Source organism: Pristiophorus japonicus, chromosome 22 (genome assembly GCF_044704955.1).
Source record: "Pristiophorus japonicus isolate sPriJap1 chromosome 22, sPriJap1.hap1, whole genome shotgun sequence".
NCBI classification, from domain to species: Eukaryota; Metazoa; Chordata; class Chondrichthyes; family Pristiophoridae; genus Pristiophorus; species Pristiophorus japonicus.
The window spans coordinates 48,084,550-48,105,069 of record NC_091998.1 but is presented as its reverse complement, the minus strand read 5'-3'; the positions used below and the strand labels follow the sequence as shown (position 1 = coordinate 48,105,069).

Here is a 20,520-nt window from a genome sequence, read left to right as displayed (position 1 = left end):
GAACAAGGGGTCTCGGGATAAGGCGTCAGCTATTTGGGACTGAGAGGAGAAGAAATTTCTTCACAGAGGATTGTGACTCTTTGATAGTCTCTACCCCAGAGGGCTGTGGATGCTCAGTCATTGGGTATATTCAAGAATGAGTTTAATAGATTTTTGGACACAAAGCGAATCAAGAGATTATAGGGGATAGAGCAGGAAAGTGGAATTGAAGTAGAATTGAATGGCAGAGCAGGCTTGAGACCCATATGGCCTACTCCTGCTCCTAATTTTTATGTTCTTATAGCAGCTGGGTTATTGACCAGGATCACTTGGGTACTATTGGGACCTGCCCTCCTATAAAGCTCAGAACCGTGGACCATATACAGCAGACACCTCAAAGCACTGGAGAAATACAACCAACACTGCCTCCGCAAGATCCTGCAAATCCCCTGGGAGGACAGACGCTCCCCATCAGTGTTCTCGATCAGGCCAATATCCCCAGCACGAAGCACTGACCACACTCGACCAGCTCCGTTGGGCGGGCCACATTGTGCACATGCTCGACTTGAGACTCCCAAAGCAAGTACTCTACTCAGAACTCCTGCATGGCAAGCAAGCCCCAGGTGGGCAGAGAAAACGTTTCAGGGACACCTTCACAGCCTCCTGATAAAGTGCAACATCCCCACCGACACCTGGGAGCCCCTGGCCAAAGACCGCCCTAAGTGGAGGAAGTGCGTCCGGGAGGGCGCTGAGCACCTCGAGTCTCGTCGCCGAGAGCGTGCAGAAATCAAGCGCAGGCAGCGGAAGGAGCGTGTGGAAAACCTGTCACACCCACCCTTTCCTTCAACCATTGCCTGCCCCACCTGTGACAGAGACGGTGGTTCTCATATTGGACTGTACAGCCACTTGAGAACTAACTTTTGGAGTGGAAGCAAGTCTTCCTCGATTCCGAGGGGCTGCCGATGATGATGATGAGTGGGATCTTGTTGACATGAAGCTGGATGAAGTTTAATCCCATCAGCATCTTGATGTCGGACAAATAAATGATGAGCTTAGCAAAAGCCTTTGTCAATGGAGGTGGGTGTTATCGGAGTACATTATGGCAGCTGACCGTAGATGTTAGAAAGGGGTAGCATAGAGTTAGGGGTAGTGGAGGGGGTCAAGTCTGAACTCCTGTGATACATTGGAGGTGGTTGTGTGGCCACACAAGGTGAGAAATCACTGGAAGCTACCAGTGAGAGAGATGAGCGTGGAGGAGATGGTCTGTGGATGCTGGAGGAGGTGGAGAAGTCGAGGAGGATGGGGAGAGAGAGAGAGAGCCGATGACGTGCTTTGTGACTTTAATGGGTGTAGAGTGAATGCGGTGGGTGGGGTAGAATGTGGACGGGTAGGAGTGCAGTTGTGAGAATTCGTTCCAATATTTTGGGGAACAAGTGAAAGTTCAATATATAATAGAGGGGTCAGGGTGAGTCGAGGAGAAAGACTTGTATTTATACAGCGTCTTTCAAGACCACCGGATGTCTCAAAGCACTTTACAGCCAATGAAGTACTTTTGGAGTGTAGGCACTGTTGTAATGTAGGAAACGCGGCAGCCAATTTGTGCACAGCAAGCTCCCACAACAGCAATGTGATAATGGCCAGATAATCTGTTTTTTTTGAGAGAGCAGACAGGGCCTCGGTTTAACGTCTCATCCAAAAGGCGGCATCTCCGACAGGGCGGCACTCCCTCGGCACTGCACTGGGAGTGTCAGCCTGGATTTTTTTTGTACTCAAGTCCCTAGAGTGGGACTCAAACCCACAACCTTCTGACTCAGAGGAAGGGGTGATAATGGCAGTTTGAACGGGGCAGTGTTGGGGGCGGAAGAGAGTCGGGAGCTGGGTGGAAGGGGGGGGCGGTGTCATCAGCGCAACGCAGACGTGCTGTGTCACGCTGACGCGTCGCAATGTCGCTCCCCCTTCACTTAAAGGGGAGGGACGCTTTGAGGCTCATGTCAAGCCCACTGGGCCACCAGGGAGGGTTTTGGGCGAACCAGCGGCTTGGTACCCAAGAGGGGGTGCTGGGCAGCTCGTCGGTGGCCCGGCAGAACCAGCGGCCGATAATTAAAACAAAATGGCGGCTGTGGCGGTCACCTTCCCCTTTAAGGGCGTCCACAACGCTGAGCCACTGGCAGCTTCCCGCTCCCATGGGGCAATTTGTCTCGCGGGGCGGTAAGGGGTCGGCGATTGGCTGACAAGGGGTTGGAGCACCGGGCGGGGTGTTTCTGCTGCCCCCGGCCCGGAGAGCTCTCCCGCCCCATTAACAGGCCTTAAAAAAAGGGGCAATTTCAGCCCCCACCCCCCCACCCCCATGTATTGTCCAAAGTCCAAATTAGCCCCATTGACTCTAAACATCTGTAATGAAAAGAAAAATGTGTGGAGGAAGCTTGTGAAGCAGGCGGTGTGCGAGCTGGACCAACTAATGAGGAACGGTTGAGTAGGTTGGGCCTCTACTCATTGGAATTCAGAAGAATGAGAGGTGATCTTATCGAAACGTATAAGATTATGAGGGGGCTTGACAAGGTGGATGCAGAGAGGATGTTTCCACTGATGGGGGAGACTAGAACTAGGGGGAATAATCTTAGAATAAGGGGCCGCCCATTTAAAACAGAGATGAGGAGGAATTTCTTCTCTCAGAAGGTTGTATATCTGTGGAATTCGCTGCCCCAGAGAGCTGTGGAAGCTGGGACACTGAATATATTTAAGACAGAGATAGACAGTTTCTTAACCGATAAGGGAATAGGGGGTTATGGGGAGCGGGCGGGGAAGTGGACTTGAGTCCATGATCGGATCAGCCATTAAATGGCGGAGCAGGCTCAAGGGGCCGTATGGCCTACTCCTGTTCCTATTTCTTATGCTCTTTTCTCATGATCTGAATGGTGGTCCACAGAACAAAATCATACTTACTCTTTGTAAAAATAAGTGGAACTCGCTTTCGAACTTGAAGATGCCGAGAGCTCCTTGCTGTTGGATTTGCTGGGAAACTGGCCCAATACCGGTTGGTGGTCGCCAATATTATTCTGGGATTGATGGAAGGACCATGGATTGAGAAGGCCCTGTTCAACATATCAGATTAAAGTACGCTGTTAGTTTGCCAATAAATAGGTTTCGTGTTGTAAAGAGTCAGTCAGTAGTAGAGCGCCTCGTTGAGTTTTCTTGTTGCCTCTTTCAAAGCACTGATTCCCTTGCTGCCCTTCAGTACACAGAATTAAATAGAATATTTGGCCCAACCGGTCCATCGCGGCATTTATGCTTCACTCGAGCCTTCTCCCATCCTTCCTCATCTAACTATCAGAACAAGCCTTCTCCCTCATATGCTTATCCAGCCTCCCCTTAAATGCATCTATACTATTCGCTTCAACCACTCCCTGTGGCAGCGAGTTCCACATTCTCACCACTCTCTGGGTAAAGAAGTTTCTTCTGAATTCCCTATTTGATTTTTTGGTGACTATCTTATATTTGATGGCCTCTAGTTTTGCTCTTCCCCACAAGTGGAAACACTCTCTCTCTCAGTCTCTCAAAACTTTTCATAATCTTAAAGGTCTCTATTAGATCAGCCCTCAGCCTTCTCTTTTCAAGAGCAAAGGAGACCCAGCCTGTTCATCCTTTCCTGATAGGTATAACCTCACAGTTCTGGTATTGCTTCACTTGCAAGCCTGAACAGTTTGCGCTTGCAGGCTATTCAATTATGGGAGAATTAAAAATAAAATCTGGAATTAAAAAGCTAGTATCAGTAATGGTGACCGTGAAACTACCGGATTATCGTAAAAACCCAACTGGGTCACTCATGTCCTTTAGGGAAGGAAATCTGCTGTCCTTACCCGGTCTGGCCTATATGTGACTCCTGGTCCCACAGCAATGTAGTTGACTCTTAACTACCCTCTGAAATGGCCCAGCGAGACACTCCGTTGCATCAAACCTCTACAAAAACAGTGGTTCAAGATGGCGGCTCACCACCACCTTCTCAAGGGCAATTGGGGGATGGGTAATAAATGCTGGTCTTGCCAGCGATGCCCACAAGGAATAAATATATTTCTTAAATCACAGCCGAGCCCAATCCTGTCTTCACTCAATGTCCATGCATGCAAAAGAGTCACTGGATAATGAACAGGAATGGAAACTTTGACTAATTTTTCCCTTCTGAGCATAGACTGATGAAACAGTGCCCAAAATACTATCGCAAAAACAGCCAGCTAATTTAGCATAGATGGAAACCGAGCCAGATAATAGATTAAACCAAGACTTGGTCTGCCAACTGAGGTGGATGTAAAAGATCCCACGGGACTAGTTCTCCTGGTGTCTTGGCCAGCATATATCCTGCAACCAACACCACTGAAAACAGATTATCCAGTTATTTATCGCTGTGCGCACATTGGCTGCCGTGTTTTCCTATTACTAAAACATTTTGTTGCACTTCAAAAGTACTTTAATGGTTGTGAAGTGATTTGGGACGTCCAGAGGTCGTGAAAGAAGCTATAGAAATGACAGTTCCTTCTTTAATATTGGGAAAACTGTAAATTGGGAATAATGTCAGGGTAATGACCTTTCTGAAGTACACAGCCCTTTAGATTTTGCTTCTGAATACATACTATTAAACCCATTAATGGCCCCTTTGTGACAATGGTTTGCATCCCTGCCCTCTTCCCTCCTCACTTTTTTGGTCTCTCTTGGCTGGGGAGTCTAGAACCAGGGCTCACAGTCTCAGAATAAGGGGTTGGCCATTTAGGACTGAGATGAGGAGAAATTTCTTCACTCAGAGGGTGGTGAATCTTTGGCATTCTCTACCCCAGAGGGCTGTGGGATGCTCAGTCGTTGAGTATGTTTTAGACAAAGATCTTGAACTACAGGGGAGTCAAGGGTTATGAGGAACAGGCGGGAAAGTGGAGTTGAGGCCAAGGTCAGATCAGCCATGATCTTATTAAATGGCGGAGCAGTCTCGAGGGGCCATACGGCCTACTCCTGCTCCCATTTCTTGTGTTCTTATGATAGATTTTGGATATTAAGGGAATCAAGGAGCTAATGCGGGAAATTGGAGTTGAGGTGGAAGATCAGCCTGGATCTCATTGAATGGCGGAGCCGGCTCAAGGAGCCGAATGTCCTACTCCTGCTCCTAATTCCTTATGATCTTCTGTAATGTCAAGTCCCACTCAAACCTTACTCTGTCATTCAGACCCTCACTGACCTGTGCATTTCCAACATTTTCAGTTGGTGTTTTTATTTTGTTTTAAAAACTTAAAAAATTTGCTTGAAGCTTGTAGTGTGAAAATACCAACCATAGTAAACGGAGTTTCCCCATTCATGTAGGCCTGATGAGGATCCAGCATCCTTGGCCCCGGATGGATGTCCACGTTCACATTCTGCCACATCACGGGGTAGAGATTGAGCTGCCCGTAGGCTGCCGTGAGCGGGGCCGGGCAGGAGGCCTGGAGATGCTTGGGATGGTAACCGTAGGCGGAGGCCAGCGGTCCAAGGCTGTTGCCGTACGCGGAGTCCAGCGGGGGATTGATGGCCAGCAGTGAGGGGCAAGGTGATGCATTCCCACTGGGCAGCTTGGCACCCAAGAAGTGCGGAAAGTGGACGTTCAAGTGCGAATAGGTGCCCGACCCTGGGGCCGCCGTCACGTGGGAAGCAAGCACAGGTCCCGACATCCCGCTGGGCACGGCCGAAGAGTAGAATGGATGCCATGCAACCTCCGACATGCCGGATCCATTGTACGACGGCAGCGGATCACTCTTGTTCAACATCAAGCTCTTCCTGGAGGCATCAGCGTTGTTGGCTTTGGCTGAAGAGAGTTGCAAGTGGTGCTGGGAACTCGGACCGAACTGCTGACTCTCCGTGGAAGTCGCTGAAACTTTGCAGAGTGCGTCTGCGGCACTGCCCTCTTTCTGGGCAGGCGATTCATGGCGATCCGAGTGATTCAGTACGCCCAATGAGCCTTTCGATTCGAACTTTGAACTGTGCGGCCCATGACCTGCAAAAGAAGGTTGCAAAGGGCCTTTCAGGATGTCCATCAGTTGGCCTTCTTGCCCGGTAAATAGTCTGCTGGTATCTCTCCAGCTCCCGTTATTATAGATGGAATGGATGGGGAACGCCATGGGTGACTTCTCCAGATGGTCCTGAAATGTCGTTGGGTTTTTATGGGCGGACACTTTGTCGTCACCTGTCAGAGACGCTTGCCCCAATCTCCTTTCACTGCTGGAGCAACTCGACCTCAGTGCCACTTCATTAAGATGCTTTGTTGGATTCTCCTGGGATGAGGAGGCTACATTTCCCACAAATAGTTCGTCCCGTCGAGAGGTTTTAGACTGGCTGGTGCCATAGCATGCGACCCGTCCTATCTCCTCCATTCCTTTGTGGTCTTTATGTCGGAGCAATGGTGCTTCCTGCCGATCCTGTTGCTCAGGGACCACTGGAGCTCGCATGTGGCCATTTTCCAGTCTTGAATCAGAATTATGGCACATTCTCGGTAGCTTTGGTGAGTTGGTGTCACTTCCCTCACCATGGGTCCACTTCCTCTTGTGATTCTTCATCTCTGCTTCTACAGAGTATTTATTGCCTGGGAAGACGAAGGCAGAATATTAATACATGCAGTGTTTTTCGAGCTGCTCAATCACAAATACCCTTGCCACTTTACTACTGTAATGTATTTGTTTCAAGGGTCCTTTGCTTAAGAATTCATAGCAACACATTGCTTTCAAGAACGAATTGGTTTATTAACAAAGGTTTAACAATCACACTACACATTACCAGTTCATCCACCAGGCTCACAACTGCATATCTCATCGTGGATGACCTAGACCCAACTGACTGGGGTTTTATTGAGTCTTGTGATCACGTGACTAGCTAAGCATAATGCAATGGCTCCACAAACCTGTGAGTATACACACAGATGCGCACATTACAACTCCCTCCATATCTTAGCGGGTAAGGGAATTGTGGTACTCAGCCAACAGGCCAGGATTCCACATTTCAGTGAAGCTGTTTTGAGTTAGCTGATCTTGGGTGACTGACCTCTTACGTGTCCCCGATTTTCATCGCTCAACTATTGCCTATCGTGCCTTCAACTGCCTCGGCCATTAGCTGCCAAATTCCCTACCTAAACCTCTCCGCGTCCCTCTCCTCCTTTAAGATGCTGTTTAAGCCATAAAACTCTTTGGGGATGAGGAGGAATTTCTTCTCTCAGAGGGTTGTAAATCTGTGGAATTCTCTGCCCCAGAGCATTGTGGAGCTGGGTCATTGAATATGTTTAAGGCTGAGATAGACAGATTTTTGAGCGATAAGGGAATGAAGGGAGTCGGCAGGAAGGTGGAACTGTCCATGATCAGATCAGCCATGATATTGAATGGCGGAGCAGGCTCGAGGGGCCAAATGGCCGACTCCTGCTCCTATTTCTTATGCTCTTTTGATCACCTATCCTAAAGTCTCCTTATGTGGCACAGTGTCAAATTTTGACTGACAACGCTCCTGTGAAGCGCCCTGGATGTTTTACTACATTGACAACGCTATTAAATGCAAATTCTGGGTGTTTGAACTCTATAATTGGCCTCACCATCCTTGAATCAGGGAGGTGAAGGTCAACTAGGAGTCCTGCCCTGATCGTTAATCAGGGGTACCCTCCATGAAATGTGTACGTGAACAATAGACGAGAACACGATTGGGTATAACTGTGATAGCCTCCATGGTCAAGGAGGGGAGAAAATAGGGCAAAACAGGCTATGTGCTGAATTGCCCGTTCTAGCATTGCTCCCTGTGAAAATAAAGGACGCATATTTGGAAGCTGTGTTCTCTTTTCAAATGCTTTGTGTCAGGACGAACATTGAAACTCACATTGTGTCACTTATCATTGTGACCAAAAATCTTGTTTTCCCCAAAAAAGGTTCAGTATAAGTCCAAGTATTGAGTTTACAATATCCAGTCAATACCGAGTGACACAGGGTCATCTCATGGAGTCAATGTACCCATGGCTAGCCCTAAGTATGGCCGCCTGCTTTGGCAGACTATGGATGAACTGAGATCATCCAAAACTCGGCTGCCCGTGTCCCCAACTCGCAACAAGTCCCGTTCACCCAGCACCCCTTGTGCTCGGCTGACCTACATTGACAACCGGTCCTGCAACACCTCGAATTTAAAATTCTCACCCGTATTCAAATCCCTCCATCCCGCTCTGTAACCTCCTCCAACACTACAAACCTCCAAGATATCTGCGCTCCTCCAATTCTGACCTCTTGCCAATTTCCATCGCTCTACCATTGGTGCTCATTGCCCTCAGCTGCCCGGGCACCAAGCTCTGAAATTCCTTTCGCCTCTCTTTCCTCCTTTAAGACGATCCTTAAAACTGACCTTGATCACCTGCCCTACTATGTCCTTATGTGGCTCGGTGTCAAGTTGTGTTTGACAATGCTCAAATGAAGTGCCTTGGGACGTTTTACTACTTTGAAAGCGCTATATAAATTCAAGGTGTTTATAAGATTCCCAACGGTTCCTGTGCTGTTGAGGGAGGGAAGGGGGTGGCAGGGGAGCAGCATTCGCTCTGCCTAGATACATGGACTGGAATTTGATCAATTACCTTTGAAAATCGAGTAATATTTCTCGGGCTACTTTCCCTCAGGACATTAAATAGCCGAGGCGGAAAGAAACACATTTGATTTATATAGTGCCTTTTTGCCAATTTGTGCACAGCAAGCTCCCACAAACAGCAATGTGATAATGCCAAGATAATCGTCTTTTTTGTTATATTGATTGAGGGATAATTATTGGCTGGGACACTGGGGATAACTCCCCTGCTCTTCTTCAACAGTACTTTAATGGTTTGGGACGTCCGGAGGTCATGAAAGACGCTTATAGAAATGAGAATTCTTTCTTTAATATTGGAAAAATAATAAAGTGGGAATAATGTCAGGGTGATGACTTTTCTGAAGTACACAGCCCTTTTACGTCCACCTGAGAGGGAAGACGGGGCCTCGGTTTAATGTCTTATCCGAAAGACGGAAACCACGAATGGGTAGATTGCACGGGGACCCGTGGAAGAAATGTGCTTGATGTCCCAAACAACCTTTTGCTAATTCCATGTGTTTTTTTAAATCTCCTAGAAGGCTCGCAACAAACACTTTCAAAACACACATGGGTCAGGTCACCAGGCAGGTTGCAGGAAAGGGAAACCCCAACTGAACTCAATAAACCTCCACTTTTCTCCACTTATGCAATGCAGTAAATGCATCAGATGCACATTCACCATGATGCACTGTATTACACTTTCCCACATTACAACAGTGACTACACTCCAGAAGTACTTCATCGGCTGTAAAGAGCTTTGAGACATCGGGTGGTTGTGAAAGGTGCTATATAAATGCAAGTCTGTCTTTCTGTCTTTCATTGTTCAGCACGATTCCTGATCTCTTGAGGATATCCACCATCAAATTAACGGCGAGTATGTTTAATCTAAGGGCGCGACTGCTGCCAACGACACAATGTAGTTGCACGCGCACAGTTCCAATGGGTGTTTTTGCTTGTTCTCAGCGGACCTCCCGCAGATTAGTGAACGGTGACGGGTGAACATTTCAGGTATTGTGAGGTCTGTAATGTGATATTCGGATGTTAATGGCTTGTGAAGGGTTTTGTTATACTCTCACGGAGAGTGTTTATTGCTGTTAGGTCACCTGTCAATCTAACACCTCCCTCCCGTCAAATAGCCCCAGGACAGACGCAGCGCACACACACCATGTACGCAGCAAAGCTCCCTCAGCTCTAGCTCACCGTGTCTCAGTTCCAATCTCACAGGCGGGACATTCTTCCCATCTCCCACACCCTGTGGCCTCAGAGGGAGATTGCCAATTGTGCAAAAAAGGAAAGACTTTCACAACCACCGGACGTCTCAAAGCGCTTTGCAGCCAATGAAGTACTTTTTGGAGTGTAGTCACTGTTGTATTGTGAGAATCGTGGCTGCCAGCTTGCACACAGCAAGCTCCCACAATCAGCAATATGGTAATGACCAGATCATCTGTTTTTAGTGATGTTGATTGAGGGATAAATATTGGCCCCAGGACACCGGGGCTAACTCCCCCTGCTCTTCTTCGCAATAGTGCCATGGGATCTTTTATGTTTACCTGAGAAAGCAGACGGGGCCTCGGTTTAACATCTCATCCGAAAGACAGTGCGGCATTCCCTCAGCACTGCACTGGGAGTGTCAGCCTGGATTTATGTGCTCAAGTCCCTGGAGTGGGACTTGAACCCACAACCTTCTGACTCAGAGGCGAGGGTGCTGCCCACTGAGCCACGGTTGGACTCAATTCCAAAGGCAGGGATTAACCTATTGCACCAACCAGTCCCCCTTGGGAATTTTTGGTTTGTTTGCCGGTTTAAAAACTTGGCTGACCGCCGATTCCTTTTGCAAGGATGCCATTTCTATTGCCATACCCTCTCTGCTGTGCTTTGCCGAGTCACCACAGGCGAGCCCTTTTCCGTTGCTGTGGTTGTTGTGCTGGTCCTGTGCACGCCTTGGAAACGTGGACTGACAGTTCATGGCCAGACTTGAGAATTGCCTCTGAAAGTACAGAACATAGAATCACAGAAGGGCACAGCGCAGAAATAGGATGTTTGGCCCATCGTGCCGGTGCTAGCTCTTTGAGAGAGCTATCCAGTTAATCCTACTCCGTTGTTATTTTCCTGTAGCCCTGTATATTTCCTGTCTCCAAATATTTTTCCAATTCTCTTTTTAATGTTACGACTGAATCTGCTTCCACCGTCCTGTCAGGTAGTGCATTTCAGATCATAACAACTCACTGCGCAAAAAATATTTCCTCAATGTCACTTATGATTCTTTTTCCAATCACCTCAAATCTGTGTCCTCTGGTTACTGACTCTTCTGCCACTGGAAACCGTTTCTCCTTATTGGACTCGATCAAAACTCTTCTGGATTTTGAACACCTCTGTCAAATCTCCTCTCAACCTTCTCTGTTCCAAGGAGAACAACCCCAGCTACAACAGTCTGACTGGCTGCTTGCACAGGCTCTAAACGAGGCACCAATTTAAAAAGGCCCTTATTTCAGCCGTTTCCATCCAGATGGGGTTTGCTGTATTTCATGGGATTTGCAGGAGAACACACAGGCGCAAAGAAGCCGCAAGTCTCCGCAATTTCCAATCACCATGGAAACGGCTGCCGAGGTGGTCACATGCTCCAGGAATGTAGGTGGCCATTTTATTTCAGACTCGCCTGCTGCAGCAAACAGAAAATAGGTGCAGGAGCAGGCCATTCGACCCTTCGAGCCTGCACCACCATTCAATATGATCATGGCTGATCATGCAAACTTCAGTACACCATTTCTGCTTTCTCTCCATACCCCTTGATCCCTTTAGCCGTAAGGGCCACACTTAACTCCCTTTTGAATATATCTCGCGAACTGGCCTCAACAACTTTCTGTGGTAGAGAATTCCACAGGTTCACAATTATTTGAGCGAAGAAGTTTCTCCTCATCTTGGTCCTAAATGGCTTACCCCTTATCCTTAGACTGTGACTCCTGGTTCTGGACTTCCCCAACATCGGGAACATTCTTCCTGCATCTAACCTGTCCAATCCCGTCAGAATTTTATATGTTTCTATGAGGTTCCCTCTCATTCTTCTAAATTCCAGTGAATATAAGCCTAGTCGATCCAGTCTTTCTTCATATGTCAGTCCTGCCATCCCAGGAATCAGTCTGGTGAACCTTCGCTGCACTCCCTCAATAGCAAGAATGTCCTTCCTCAGATTAGGAGACCAAAACTGTACACAATATTCAAGGTGTGGTCTCACCAAGGCCCTGTACAACTGCAGTAAGACCTCCCTGCCCCTGTACTCAAATTCTATCGCTATGAAGACCAACATGACATTTGCTTTCTTTACCGCCTGCTGTACCTGCATGCCAACCTTCAATGACTGATGTACCATGACACCCAGGTCTCGTTGCACCTCCCCTTTTACTAATCTGTCACCATTCAGCTAATAATCTGCCTTTCTATTTTTGCCACCAAAGTGGATAACCTCACATTTATCCACATTATACTGCATCTGCTATGCATTTGCCCACTCACCTAACCTATCCAAGTCCCCCTGCAGCCTCCCAGCGTCCTCCTCGCAACTCGCCCTGCCACCCGGCTTAGTGTCATCTGCCAACTTGGAGATATTACATTCAATTCCTTCGTCTAAATCATTAATGTATATTGTAAATAGCTGGGGACCCAGCACTGAACCCTGCGGCACCCCACTAGTCACTGCCTGCCTGGCGAGGATAGGGAATTGAGAAAAGTAGATGCTAGAGAGGGAGACAAAGAGAGAAGGTATAGGAATATCAGCCACAGAAAGATAGAAGAAAGAAGCAAAGAAACTGTGTGGAGAAGCAAAAGGAAAGATTACATTGTAAATATTACTGTACTTGTATTTATATAGCGCCATTAACATAGTAAAACATCCCAAAGTGCTTCACAGGGGCATTACCGGGCCACATAAGGGAGATATTAGGAAATGTAATCAAAACCCTGAGGAGCGTCTCAAAGGAGGAGAGAGAGGCGGAGAGGTTTAGGGAGGGAATTCGAGAACTTGGGGCCCAGGCAGCTGAAGGCACGGCCGCCAATGGTGGAGCGATTAAACTCGGGGGATGCGCAATGGGCCAGAATTGAAGTAGAGCAGAGATCTTGGAGGATTGTAGAACTGGAGGAAATAGGGAGGGAGGGGGGGGCGGGGGGGGAGTGGGCAAAGCCATGAAGGTCTAAAAACCTTTGCACACCAACAACCATTTCACTCTTTCAGCACTTGTTCCATTTCCAATCACGCGCGAGAACGCAAGAACCTGTAGGAGCAGGAACGGACTGTCGCATTCAATGACAGATCTTCCTCCCACCAAACTACATCTCACCTGAACCCCATTTACCAATCTACCAGACCCAGCACTTCAAATCATTGATTTTATATTAGACCCTTAGAGATGTTTGAGATATGATAAGGCGTTCGATAAATAAAGGATTATTTTTCCTTATTCCAACTCCCTTATCCTGTCTTTGTAAGCCGACACCCAGAATGACCTTTGCCCAATAATCTCCGACCTCTGATTAGATAAATAAAACAACAACTCCGATAAAATATATTTTGTTTTGTTGCAGTGACAGGTTTACTTTTTCCACACATGAACTCGATCCAATCGCCCCAGAATCTTATTTCTCTTTTCTTAAGCGCTGCCCCGCACTGGGCAGATGGTTTCACGGACCGCCCCTCGAACTCGATAGAATGGTTCGGGCACAGAAAGAGGCCATTCGGCCCGTCGAGCCCGCGATCCTCATCAACACACTGCTCCAGTCCCTATTCTTCTTGTTTCTTCGCCTCGGGGCAGCTTATTTCGTGCAGACAGAATTGTACCTGGGCCCGTTGGCTCGGTCACCTGCAAATTCCACGTCTGACTGCAAGAGGACATAGGTAGACTGGCAGAATGGGCAGACAAGCGGCAGACGGAGTTTAATACAGAGAAATGTGAGGTGATGCACTTTGGCAGAAGGGATTGAGAGAGGTCCAGTTCTAAAGAGTGTCCAGGGACAGAGGGACCTGAGGATTCATGTGCATAGGTCTTTGGAGGTGCCAGGACATAATGAGAGAGTAGTTAGCAAAGTATCCTGGGCTTCATAAGTAGAGGTACCGAGTACAAAAGCAGGGAAGTTATGCTGAACCTTTACAAAGCCCTGGTTCGGCCACAACTGGAGTATTGCGTCCAGTTCTGGTCACCGCACTTTAGGGAGGATGTGAAGGGCCTGGAGAGGGTGCAGAGGAGATTTGCCAGAATGGTTCCAGGGTTGAGGGATTTTAGCTACAAAGTTAGGTTGGAAAAGCTGGAGTTGTTCTCCTTGGAGCAAGGGACGTTGAGGGGAGATTTGATAGAGGTGTACAAGATTATGATAGGGTTTGGATAAGGCAGACAAAGAAAAGCTGCTCCCATTAGCTGATGGCACAAGGACTAGGGGACACAGATTTAACGTTTTGAGCAGGGGGGAATGTGAGGAAGTGAGAGTTTTTTTTAACGCAGCGAGTGGTAATGACCTGGAACTCGCTGCCTACAAGGTGGAAGCGGAGATGATCAACGATTTCAAAAGGAAACTGAGGGAAATAAACTTGCAGGGCTACGGAGACAGAGCAGGGGAATGGGACTGACAGGATTGCTCTACAGAGAGCCGGCATGGGCCGAATGGCCTCCCTCTGTGCCGTAATGACTCAATGATTGCAGTGATCGCTGATCTCTATTCTCGGAGATTCAAATCCACCGTTACTGAAAATACACCACGAGCCAAAGTTCAGAGACTGGCAGCCAGGTACTCACAGGGCTGTCGACTGGGCTTCCTCGGTGAGAAGGCCTTCTGTAGGTGCTGCATCCTTCACTCTGGGCTGGGCCCTCGTCTCCAAGCACAGTCGCCTGAATCAGGCTGGGCTCCACGCTGTGGGTGTCAGGGATCTAAACACAAGGACACCAAGCTCTCAGTTGTATCACATCGAGTGTACAGCACAGAAACAGGCCATTTGGCCCCACCGCTCCGTGCCGGTGATTATACTCCACACGAGCCTCCTCCCAGCCCCTCCCCATCAACATATCCTTCTATTCCTTTCTCCCTCATGTATTTATCCAGCTTCCGCTTAAATACAACCAGGCTCTTCGCCGCAACCACTTCCTGTGGTAACGAGTTCCACATTCTCGCCACACTCTGGATATTGAAGACGCTCCTTAAAACCTACAAGCTTTTTAGTCATCTGCCTTAATTTCTTCTTTTGTGCCTCGGTCTGTTTTGTCTTGTAACACTCCTGTGAAGCGCCTTGGGACGTTTTACTACGTTAAAGGCGCTATATAAATGCAAGTTATTATTAATAATAATGAAGTTTCTCCTAAATTCCCTATTGGTGACCATCTTATATTCAGGGCCTGTTATTTTTGGCCTTGCTTTATACACTGCCCCACCGGCACCTAGTCCCACAAACAGCTAGCCTGCTACCAGCCTGCTCTGACACCCGAGTCCCCACACACAAGACCAGTGGAGGAATATGAAGTTATCCACTTTGGTAGGAAAAATAAAAAAGCAGGTTTTTTCTTTTAAATGGTGCGATATTGGGAAATGTTGGTGTTCAGAGGGGCCTGAGTGTCCTTGTACACGAATCACTGAAGATTAACATGCAGGTACAGCAAGCAATTGGGAAAGCAAATGGTATGTTGGCCTTTATTACAAGAGGATTTGAGTATAAGAGTAAAGTCGTCTTACTGCCATCACATAGGGTCTTGGTGAGACCGCACCTGGAGTATTGTGTACAGCTTTGGTCTCCTTACCTAAGGAAGGATATACTTGCCACAGAGGGAGTGCAGCGAAGGTTCACCAGACTGATTCCTGGGATAGGGGGGGGGGAGATTGAGTAGACTAGGCCTATATTCTCTAGGGTTTAGAAGAATGAGAGGTGATCTTATTGAAACATACAAAATTCTTACAGGGCTTGACAGGGTAGATGCTGGGAGGATGTTTTCCTCTGGCTGGGGAGTCTAGAACCAGGGGTCACAGTCTCAGGATAAGGGGTCGGCCATTTAGGACTGAGATGAGGAGAAAGTTCTTCACTCAGAGGGTGGTGAATCTTTGGAATTCTCTACCCCAGAGGGCTGTGGAGGCTCAGTCGTTGAGTCTTTTCAAGACAGAGATCACTAGATTTTTGGATATTAAGGGAATCAAGGGATATGGGGATAGTGCAGGAAAGTGGAGTTGAGGTAGAAGATCAGCCATGATCTCATTGAATGGTGGAGCAGGCTCGAGGGGCCGAATGGCCTATTCCTGTCCCTACGTTCCTTTGCTTGGCACTGGTCCACGAGGTGACTGAACACAGGCCATTCATCACTGTGTGTGTGTCGCATTATCCTGGAGAGTGGCCATCATCAGTAAGTAATAACATTGGGTAGGTCATTCTTTGAGACACAGCTTGTAAACTGACATTTTTCCAAATGAAATGAAATGCCCACTGAGCCGCTGGCGGACACTGCGAAGTATGACGTGCCCTCACCTTATCGTTCATCACAATCATCATGCTGAGGGGGCTGGCTGCAAGGTCCGTGCATCCAATGTGACCACCAGATGGCGCTGCTTGTCTGGCTCGGCGAGGGACAGACCTGCGGAGAGAGCAGAGAGTGGTGAACGCAGCCTCGAATGAACAGGCCCTTCCCCCCGGGGGCTTCCCCTGATGGGCTGAGCAACGCAGAATGGTTCCTATTCCCAAGCCTGCGCTGAGAGCTGGCTTATCTCGGCAGGGTGGAAAGCAGGAGAGCCACGGTTGGCCCTGTGCCTGGGAGGCAGCTTTGGGGAAGGGAGTGTGTGTGGGCGAATGGGGAAGAGGGTGCAATGCAGCGTCAGGTGCGACCGCGATTCCCACCACAGCCAAATAGCTCGCTAAAACCAGGAGCACACACTGGAATCCCAGTGCTGCCAACGTTCGCGTCCTCAACCAGGCCAACATCCCCCAACACTGACCACGCTCGATCAGCTCCGCTGGGCGGGCCACATAGTTCGGATGCCAGACACGAGACTCCCAAAGCAAGCGCTCTACTCGGAACTCCTTCACCGCAAACGAGCCAAAGGTGGGCAGAGGAAACGTTACAGGGACACCCTTAAAGCCTCCCTGATAAAGTGCAACATCCCCACTGACACCTGGGAGTCCCTAACCAAAGACCACCCTAAGTGGAGGAAGTGCATTCGGGAGGGCGCTGAGCACCTCGAGTCTCGTCGCTGAGAGCATGCAGAAATCAAGCACAGGCAGCGGAAGGAGCGGGAGGCAAACCAGTCCCACCCTCCCTTACCCTCAACGACTGTCTGTCCCACCTGTGACAGGGACTGTGGCTCTCGTATTGGACTGTTCGGCCACCTAAGGACTCATTTTTAGAGTGGAAGCAAGTCTTCCTCGATTCCGAGGGACTGCCTATGATGATGATGATGCCGGCAGCTCCCCCCGCCTACGCAGCAAGAATCAGAAGCTTCAGGAGAGGGCAGCAAAGGGTTTAAACAAACTGCAGGGCCTCCAGTTAACCTGCATCCATCGCACTTTTGTGCCGATCCCTGATCCTGTCATTGTGTGTGTTGCCAGAACTTCAGCTCAGATACAGCATTGCTTCTCCACGGGGAAAGAAAAATAATCATTTGCAAACGTCGGCAGGCACCGGATGCCCAGTTATTTTTAGTGTCCCCCTTTCAGTTGTATTGCGAGCTGTGAAGGCTTTCCAACCAAGGTTCCTCGGGAGCGCTGCAGCCCTTGGTGGCTGCTTTCAGGAGCCCAAACCAATGCCCGCGGGTCTCCCTGGGAGTCCTGTGTGCGACTTTGCAAACCCCACCAGAGGATTGTGATCTGATGCCCATGTGCGCTGGTAACCCCCGATATTGCTCCCGCCCGGGGGACGAGTGAAACTAAGTTGAACGCAAAGGAGACGGAAATACTCCAGCATCAACGGTGATTGTCAAAGGCCTCCTGGCCATCACAGCTGGCTCTTGTTCTTCAGTGGGAGGCAGCGAGAGAGAACACTTGCAAATCCCACTGCCAGATGTGCTGTAGAGAGAGAGAGAATGTCTGAGAGAGAGAGAGAGCACGAGAGAGAGGGAATGAGAGAGTGTCAGACAGAGAGAGAGGGAGTGGGAGAGGGAATGAGAGTGTGTGTGTCTGAGAGAGAGGGAATGAATGAAAGAGAGGGCATGAGAATGTGTGAGAGAGGGAATGTGCGAGAGCGCGCGAGGGAGCGCGCGCGAGAGAGAGCGAGGGAGCGCGCGAGAGAGAGCGAGGGAGCGCGCGAGAGCGCGCGAGAGAGAGCGAGGGAGCGCGCGAGAGAGAGCGAGGGAGCGCGCGAGAGAGAGCGAGGGAGCGCGCGAGAGAGAGCGAGGGAGCGCGCGAGAGAGAGCGAGGGAGCGCGCGAGAGAGAGCGAGGGAGCGCGCGAGGGAACGAGGGCGTTTGAGAGAGCGAGGGCGTTTGTGTGTGAGAGAGAATGAGAATGTGTGAGGGAATGAGAGAGTGTGTGAGAGAATGAGTGTGTGAGAGAATGAGTGTGTGAGAGAGGGGGAGTGAGAAAGAGTGACGTAGGGGGGAAATGAGTGTGTGTGTCCGAGAGAGGGAATGAGTACATGTGTGAGCGAGAGAGAAAATGTGTGTGTGAGCAAGAGAAAGAAAGTGTGTGTGAGCGAAAGAAAACGGAGAATACGAGAGGGGGTTCTGGCATTGCCCGCTGTTTAGAGCCCAGCGTCCCATGTAGTGAACACCATTGCTAAGTGCGTGTGTGCACGACGATACCTCTGGTGACTGAATCTCAGGCCTTGGGTTAGCTGAGTGCTGCACTCAGTGAACTCCGACACGAGAATCCCTGTGGGCCAGCAAACCTCAAAACAGACTTTCACGATTGAGAGTTGACGAGATGTTCCTTGCAGTACATACTGCGCACGTCGCCAGTGGGAGAGACAGGCTCCGTTACAGACACAAGGCCCAACACAGTGAGAGAGAGTGAGAGCGGGCCAGTGACTGGAATTATATTCCCAAACTATCGGCACAACTTTTCAGTTAAACTAAAAATAAAAACATTAGATCGACTACAAATGGCTTTTAGTTTTTTTTTAAAACAATCTTACCTCAGCATTGTGTTCGCACTCGGACAAAGAGAAAGAGAACCGCACCCCCCCCTCAGTCCTCAGGAAGTCTATGCTCTGTAGCTTGCAATACGCGTCTGGATCGGCTGCGAGTCCAGGGGGCATGAGAGGACAGCGGCTCCCAGGCTACAGCCAACTTTCCGGAAACTCTAGGCCCGAAGCCTAATTGACTTGGCAGGCCTTCAAGCCCCAGCGCGAGCCACAGCCAGCCCCATCTCAGTCAGACACAGACCCTTCAATGGACAGAGCCTTGTTGTGTTCGTTGTCTCCGGAGGTTTTTATGGTCATGTTGGGTATTTCCCCCCCCCCCTCACCACCACTCCCCTCCATCCCCTGGTTGTTTGTTTACCAGCGTTTCCAGTGACGTTCAGTTGGGGTAAATTGGGAGGAAGTTTCCCTCCATGGGGGTTTTGGGACAAAAATATATTTGCAGTCCCTCTCTCCCCGCGCGCCCCCATCACTTCCTTCACAGCTGGTGAAGGCACTGAGTCACACTGACTGTAGGTCACAACAATGTATTGATGTAGCGCCTTTAATGTAGTGTAATGTCCCAAGGCGCTTCACAGGAACCCCAGGTGGACAGAGGAAACGTTACAAAATTACCCTCAAAGCCTCCCTGACAAAGTTCAACATCCCCACTGGCACCTGGGAGTCCCTGGCCAAAGACTGCCCTAAGTGGAGGAAGTGCATTCTGGAGGGCGCTGAGCACCTCGAGTCTCGTCGTCGAGAGCATGCAGAAAATAAGCGCAGGCAGCGGAAGGAGCGAGCGGCAAACCAGACTCCCCACCCACCCTTTCCTCTGACCACTGTCTGTCCCATCTATGACAGAGACTGTAATTCCCGCATTGGACCATTCAGCCACCTGAGAACTCACTTTTAGAGTGGAAGCAAGTCTTCCTCGATTTCGTGGGACTGTCTATGATGATGATGATAGGCAATAAAAATTTGACACCGAGCCACATAAGTAGAAATTAACGCAGGCAACCAAAAGCTTGGTTCAAAAGCTTGGTCAAAGAGGTACGTTTTAAGGAGGATCTTAAAGGAGGCAAGAGAGGTAGAAAGGCGGAGAGGTTTAGGCAGGGAGTTCCAGAGCTTGGGGCCCAGGCAACAGAAGGCTCAGCCAACAATAGCTGAACGATTATAATCAGGGATGCTCAAGAGGGCAGAATTAGAGGAATGCAGGCATCTCGTTGTGTGGGGGGGGGGTTGTGGGACTGGAGGAGATTACACAGATAGGGAGGGGTGAGGCCATGGAGTGATTTGAAAATAAGGTAGAGAATTTTGAAATCGAGGCGTTACTTAACTGGGAGCCAATGTAGGTCAGCGAACACAGAGGTGATAGGGGAGTGGGACTTGGTGCGAATTAGGACACGGGCAGCCGAGTTTTGGATCACCTCTAGTTTACATAAGGTAGAATGTGGGAGGCCAGCCAGGAGTGCATTGGAATAGTGAAGTCTAGAGGTAACAAAGGCATGGATGAGGTCTTCAGCAGCGGATGAGCTGAGGCAAGGGCAGAGTTGGGCGATGTTACCGAGCTGGAAATAGGCGGTCTTAGTTATGCCGCGGATATGTGGTTGAAAGCTCATTTCAGGGTCAAACATGACACCAAGGTAGCGAACAGTCTGGTTCCGCCTCAGGCAGGAGTTGGGAAGAGGGATGGAGTCAGTGGCTAGGAAACGGAGTTTGTGGCGGGGACCGAAAACAATGTCACCTCGAGTCTCGTCACTGGTTGTACTTTATCAAGGAGGCTTTGAGGGTGTCCTTGAAACGTTTCCTCTGCCCACCTGGGGCTCCTGGGAAGTACCTTGGGATGTTTCACTATGTTAAAGGCACTATATAAATTCAAGTTGTTG

General features: G+C 49.2%; 1 protein-coding gene across 1 annotated transcript in view; it reads right to left on the bottom strand.

Annotated features, from left to right (window-relative positions):
- LOC139235017 (probable JmjC domain-containing histone demethylation protein 2C) overlaps nt 1-20,520 on the bottom strand; it is a 68,585-nt gene that overhangs the window by 35,458 nt on the left and 12,607 nt on the right. The window contains exons 2-6 of the mRNA XM_070866096.1: nt 16,055-16,160; nt 14,346-14,477; nt 10,429-10,555; nt 5,289-6,571; nt 2,923-3,071 (exon numbers count right to left, since the gene is read on the bottom strand). Coding sequence (XP_070722197.1) covers nt 2,923-3,071; nt 5,289-6,571; nt 10,429-10,555; nt 14,346-14,477; nt 16,055-16,078 — 1,715 coding nt within the window. The 5' untranslated portion in view covers nt 16,079-16,160. The remainder of the gene's footprint in view (nt 1-2,922; nt 3,072-5,288; nt 6,572-10,428; nt 10,556-14,345; nt 14,478-16,054; nt 16,161-20,520) is intronic.